General features: G+C 35.7%; 1 protein-coding gene across 1 annotated transcript in view; it reads right to left on the bottom strand.

Annotated features, from left to right (window-relative positions):
* Nucleotides 1–7,138, bottom strand: part of LOC110025141 — a 46,476-nt gene continuing 39,338 nt past the window's right edge. Inside the window, exons 15-17 of the mRNA XM_020725430.1 lie at nt 2,772–2,987; nt 2,317–2,427; nt 1–1,692 (exon numbers count right to left, since the gene is read on the bottom strand). Coding sequence (XP_020581089.1) covers nt 565–1,692; nt 2,317–2,427; nt 2,772–2,987 — 1,455 coding nt within the window. The 3' untranslated portion in view covers nt 1–564. The remainder of the gene's footprint in view (nt 1,693–2,316; nt 2,428–2,771; nt 2,988–7,138) is intronic.

Here is a 7,138-nt window from a genome sequence, read left to right as displayed (position 1 = left end):
AGCAGGCTACAGATAGCAATAAATGTAAACAGAAAAAGATTCAGTAATTTTTACAAGTAGCACCAGATTGTTAAAGGTTTTTAGCAAACTTTGGTTCTGTTTAAATAAATCACAGAAAAGTGACATACCTACAATATAAACTGCTGGGTATTTTTAATAGTAATGAAATACCACAAGCGATAATTCCATTACTGGAGTCTCGGGCAGAGAAATTAGAAAGGTTTCGGTTAGGATAGTTACCAGAGGAGGTTTCCGTTGAGTGCTTACCTTTGGATGGAATCAGGTTAAATTTTCTGCAACAGATTACAAGAATATGTATATATATACATGTATATAAAAACTAGATAGCCCAATTGTGACCATCACAGAAGGCTACGAATAGCCAGCCCATCAAAAAAACTGAATATCATCTGCTTTTGATAATATGCTTGAAACGAAATGAAATCAGGATTTTCATGGCCAAAATGAAATTTAAACCTCCAAATAGCGAGTTAAAAAGCTACTGCAACTTCCACGCTGCCAAGGTACAAAATTTCAGAATTGAACACATACATTGCTCCAAAACTATGATGCTTGTTCGACGCCGGACATTTGTGGATGTGGAGAGTTCTTGCAAGTGTTCTTGTGGTGGCCACAGTTACCGCAGTGACTACATTTATGAGCAATTTTAGCTCTCTTCTTTGTGCTCTCAGGAGAGCTTTTAATTTTTCTCTTTCGCGGCATACTTCCGGGCCTTAAACAAGTTGGAACTGACCTATAAGGATCATCTATTGAGCCGAATATGATGTCCCTTGCTTGCTTTCTTGACCGCCACAGTTTCATATATGGTAAGGATAATCCAAAACTACTTTTTAAGCAATTATTGATGAGCTTTGGTGTGATGTTTGGATCCTTCTTTACCATATCTTGTATTTGATGAGCTATCCAATTAATTGTAGCATGTTTATTTGCTGTTCTATCAACCCTTGGGCATAAATGTCTGTCACATAACTTTTTCACTTCAAAGGTACGTCCATCTGAACACACTGATGCACGTACCCTCCATGGACATCCATGATGTGCACAAATAGCTATAACTCTAGTTTTGTCACTTGATTTAATTTTCAGTGCAAAATTATTCAAAATTGCTTCAGTGCGAAGGGCTTCCTTGAAAGTAAAGGAATCCTGAAAAAGTGAGCCGACCGATAAAGGTTCACTGTCTTCACTATCGCATATGAAGTATTCATCATCAATAGTATCAAGCGCAGTATTACTGTTAACTTCACCATCTAAAGTTGAATGGGACAACTCCAAAGACTGACTACCATCCTCAAGCTCTCTATTATGTGAATACATAACATCTTCATTACCATCTGGTACTATAATCACCACCTCAGCTTTACTTCCATCATTAGAATGTTCGATCATTTTCAAAACATCAACATCATCTATAATAGGCTTGTAGATTTTGGGTGAAGTGTTGCAGACATGATAGTGCAATTCAAAGTCATGGCCTCTTAGCAATGGACAAATCATTTCAGCCTCTTCTCTAAGTACAAAATAATTAATTTTATCTTTCTCAAGCTTCACAGTCTTTTGATTCCCACCTTCATACTTTCTTCTATTTTGGCTCTTAACTTCAATCCAATATCCACCAAATTTATAGGTAATGAAGTAACTATCATTCACATCGAACATTAAATCCATTTTTATCTACATCGACAAAAAATAAATTATATTAGAAAATATATACAACTTACAAATGAACGACATGCAAGTTGTTTATGTTATTTGTAAACATTCAAGCTGTAACATAAATAGATACATCTGTAGAGATCGAATATGTTGTATCAAATTACAAAAAAATTCTGAAACAAACACATGCAAATAAAAGAATAGGAGAAAAGTACTTTGATAAAAGGAAATGAATCAAAGAAAATTTCATTCTATCTTAAGCTTTGAGTACTGTTCTTAATGAAAACTCTCAGTTTTTTCTTAGACATGTTAACTCCCTAGCTATTTATAATAATAACTAAATTTCTCAAAGCTGAAATTGTGAGCCACCCCGCCCCCACCACAACCCCCCAAAAATCAGAGCACCCCTATGGCAAAAATCAGCACTTCTGAATGTATATCACCCCCTTAAAACTGGCCAAAAAGTCCCACCTTTTCTAAGAGTTATAACGGTATTCCTTATCCATACAGATCAATCCTTTTATTTACATATCAAAAGCTAGCTACTTAAAATTATGAGTAAAAAAATGAAAATAAATATAAAAAAAATATTTTGATCAGTTAAATGTGGAATCAAGAAGATTGAGTATGGCTGCAGATTACCGGTCCACTATCAGCTGACAAAGGAAGTTCTTGATGGCTTATTAAGAGCTTGTGAAGTATTGATGTTCCCTGAAAGATAATAGGCCGTGCTCCTTTTGCATATTCTCTCAACTGTAACAAGAAGAAGAATGGTTCAAGTTATTATTAAAATGGTGCAAATACATAGATAGTACTCAAAACGTTGCTATTTTCAAATCTAGCACCATCTCTCATCTATTTTTGAATCTCACTCAAATATAAAAAATCACGATAAAACACCAAGCCATATTTTTAATTTTTATTAAATTATCAATGGTTTGATTATGGCATGCATAAATGCATCAGTTTGGTAGTTCAAAAATCACAGGGGAACTAGGTTTGTAAATAGCAATGTTTTGAATGCTGTGGATGTAGTTATCCCTATTAAATTTGTAAAAACTGAACCAAAATTTCGTGTAAAATAAACAGGGCAATACCTGGGCTGGTGTTAATTTAGCAAAACCGAACTTTTTTGTCCACATTGATTCAGCATCATCAGCTGCAGGAAGCACAAAGTGCTTGACTTCTAAGGATTTCAGCAAACTCTCAATGCATGAGAAAAGAGATTGGAAGTAACCCTGCAAAAAAAAATCAGTCTGTTTGACTGGAAAAGAGAAAAAAAAGGGAAGAAATATGGTGAATAAATGATAAGATCAAAGATTGTAGGCTTTATCAGTTATATAGCATGTCAACAAACGTCTACCTATTGTGGAGTTCAATTCAAGGATTCTTATTCAATTGCACTTTCATTAAGAGAAGCATTTGGCGTTTAAACAGATTTCCAAAATCCCGCCCAATCAGTTGGAATTATTATGTGAAGCAAGGATAAGCTAGAGTTTTCCAAACATTCTATAAAGGATCAAATGAGGTTTGTGCATATCTGAAAAGACCAAATATGTGCTGGAATTAGATTTGAACCAAACAGAATTAGATTTAAACCAACCCAAACTAGACCTGATTGCATTGATACAGGTGGATTATCTTCCTACTTGTGCTGATTCTGTGCTTGTGAGAGGAAAAGCGGAAAATGACGGCTTGTTTCAAACAATCAATAGTTTTTTATAATATGAATAAATAACCACAATGCACGCTGCCTCATTGTAAGTCATTTTTAGGGCTTCAAATAAGCTGAGCCGAGCCGAGCCGAGTAGTAGATTATTCAAGCTTGAGGTGGTTTACAAAAAAACTTATACAAGTTTTGTTCAAGCTCGACCCTTGGGATAGTGTATAAACATAGCAAGGTCAAAAAATGACCCAACACGTCAACTTGACCCGAACATGACTCAAAAATTCGGGCTTGTGTCGACCCATTTAATTTTCGTTGACTCGAATTTGACCAGAGTTCGACCCATCAACCTAGATTTGATCCGAGTGTGAAAGGCTTAAAGCTTCATATGAAAGGCAAAATAGTTTTAAATTGTGTGAAGATGACTAAAAGAATAGATTTATCATTCTAACTATAGATTTATTTATTGATTTTTAATTATTACTTTAAGTAATAGGAAACTTCTGTTGGCCAAATAATGTCGCGGATTCTTTATTTTAGGATTTAATTTAATTTAAATGGATATATATATATATATATACATACACACGAAGCTAAAATGTAATGGAAATACTAACGATTTAGTTCATATATGACTATAATTTTGAAAAATTATAATATTTTAATTTAGCCGAATGGACCTCACATATTTGATAGTCTAGATGGTTAAGCACGATACCACAAATAGTATAATATCCTGAAGAATAAACATACCATTCGTTAGTAGGCTTAACCACCTAAACTAAAGAGTTTGTGTCGTCTGTTTGGTCTACGAAACTCATTTTTTTATAAGCCGACAAGTTCCCATATTTGACATAAAAGATTAATAAAGGTTTAAATTAAACTGAGTTCTTAAGTTCCCTACAGAGTCAAACATCTTAAATGACCAAAATCACTTAAAAAAACTCTCGATTAAGATCAGTGGTTCTGTCTTCAAAATTTCAAAGTTTAGGCTTCCAAAGTAGGACACAGACAAGTCAAAAGGGAACGACTCAAAATAGAAACAGTTATTTTTAGAAATCCAAGGAATGAAAGGTAGGGGATGTCAAAGATCCGAGGAACACCACAGTGACTTCCCAACTATCCTAGTGTTTGGCCTAATGTCTTTGAAATAATATTATTTAATGTTTCCATTCAGCCGATTTATTTTAGAATTTAACACTTATATTCACACGATATATGATCATGCAAATAGCCTAAAAAATAGGAAGATTTATGTCGTACCAAACGACAACCTCGGAATCTTATAAGAGTTAGGACTTACGCTACACAACATGTTCTATATATAATTGCTTTCCTAAATCCCTAAAGCAATTTTACAAATGAAATCTCGAATCTCTGTTGGCTAGTGTTGATATTACAAAGGATTCGAGATTTCATTTGTAAAATTGCTTTAGGGATTTAGGAAAGCAATTATATATAGAACATGTTGTGTAGCGTAAGTCCTAACTCTTATAAGATTCCGAGGTTGTCGTTTGGTACGACATAAATCTTCCTATTTTTTAAAATCTCCCGCATTATGCATTTTTGGCTTGCACACAAAGCTATATCGAAATGGATGTCCTCCCTAGCTAAAATTGAAGTTCCGGATGCGCCGACGCAGTCCATTTTGTCATCTGGGTTCGTCCGGACGACCTCGCCGATGATCGAGTTGAAAATGTGTCAAATTTAATTTTTCTTAAAATCTTAGCTCATGATTGATTATTTCAGCAATTAATTCAAGTTTGATCAATCGTGAAGCCTTCTACAGGTGCAGATGATGTACATTTCGATATTTATATGCATCGAGCGTGTGAATTATGAATCATAATATACGTGTATCGCAAATACACATGAAAGTTACAATTGATTTCCTAAGGCTTTGAAATCCTAGGGGAACTCTCTTTGGGTCTTCATATACTGGTTCTTAGCCCTTGCAATTAGAAGTTGAGTGCTTGGAACCACTTACATGAAACCTCGCAAAAGAGTAAGGAGGTGGCAGAATTTCTATTGGGGTGGGTCCCATTTCTAGTCTTCTATGATAGTTAGCAGGAATATCCTGAGGCTAGATCATAGGCTCTAAGGAGAGGAAAAAAGGGAGACCTTAAAACGAGGTCAACAACTTCATGTGAAAATCTATAATTGAATTTTCTACTGGTTGTCCATATTTTTTTGTTAATACATAAAGAAAGTAAAGTCATTTTAAATTAAGTTTTAAGTACTTTATTTAAATTATATTATATTTTTAATTACAATTTATATCAGAATTTAAATTCAATATCAAATTTTAATCAAACTTCTTTATGAGTTTTTCGATACGGCATAAACAATAATATCCACCAACATAGACTAATTGAGCAATGAGATGTTCATTAAACATTGAAATAATTAAAAAAATGTTCAATTTTTTGGATGTTGATTATGGTCGTGCTCATAAACAAAAATAACCATCATACCAAACTCGAACGGCAGCCAGTTGAATAAGTTTTCACCCAAAATTTGATAATGAGGTGTGTGCTTGTTGACGTCACTTTCAAATAACCCTTCATACTAATCAAACAATTTCAATCAACCACAAAATTAAAATAAAACACACCAAATGAAGATCAAACACGACCAATTTCAATCAATCGATTTGCACTTGAAACAAACTCAAGTCCTGGCCAAATTGAGTCAGGAACGTCAGAATTGACCAGTTCGAAGTTCATTTGAGTTTTCACCAAAAGTCTCAATTTTAGTGAGGTGGGACTCACACTTGGATATGAAATTTCTAGAACCAAATCATTGGATCCCTTGATTTTTTCTCTTCCACGTAGGCCAAATTCGTCATTTTCGAAAGAAAAAATGCTCGTGTTTCAGTCCATAGGCACGCCAGAGGCATCAAAAGCACACGCGCGCACGCACGTGCTCGAGCGCCAACGTGTGCACATGCTTACATCTGGGTCGGCATGACCATGTTGGTTCGGGTGTCGCCACACAGTCGGAACTTGGGGTCTAGTGTGACCATGCCAGCAAGCGTCGTTGCCACGCTGTCTAAATTCAAGGTATGTCGTGATCACACCGTCGATAACTAGTTGCCTCTTCTTCGTATCCAGTAGTAAAACAATGTGTTGTTTCGTTGCTGGTGATTCGTGGGAGCTCCATTGTGATCTGAGGCACTTCATCCCACGACTATTCTCCCACCATGCCATCAGACGGTGAACCCTGGATCGGTCTGAGGGAATTATCCGTGGACTCCAACTGTTCCCACCGCCGGTGCTACCCTCTGATGCCTATAAATAGGCCCCCCATTCCCACTATTCAAGGGCGCCTTCTCCTCCTCCCTCCTACTTCGATAGTTCTGCGGCGTTCTTCCTCCTTCCTCCTCTCTTTTGTCTGATCATCCATCCGTAAATTATTTTTGTATATTTACTTCACTTTTTTTTATTTTATTGTTGTTATTTACTATTTTTTATCTTATGTTAATTAATTAAATAACTTAGGTCGATCCAAACTCAACATGAATCAAACCCGAACCCAACCTAATTTGACCCAATAACTAAACCCAAACGCAACCTGATTCGACCCAAACCAAACCTAAACACGGCATGATTTGACCCTGTTGACCTCATTTTTAGTGAGGTCTTAGTCTTCTACTCTTAGAACCTAGAATCTAGCCTTAGGAGTTTCTTGTTGATCATCCTAGCGGACTAGCAATGGAGCCCACCTCCCGTAGAACTTCAAGCCACTTCTTGACTCATTTTTGTGAAGAACTCGCATGAGTGGTTCCAAGCACTCAAC

Source organism: Phalaenopsis equestris, unplaced genomic scaffold (assembly GCF_001263595.1).
Source record: "Phalaenopsis equestris unplaced genomic scaffold, ASM126359v1 Scaffold000291, whole genome shotgun sequence".
Lineage (NCBI taxonomy): Eukaryota > Viridiplantae > Streptophyta > Magnoliopsida > Asparagales > Orchidaceae > Phalaenopsis > Phalaenopsis equestris.
Note: the sequence above shows the minus strand (reverse complement) of the source record. Positions and strands in the feature narration are given on the sequence as shown.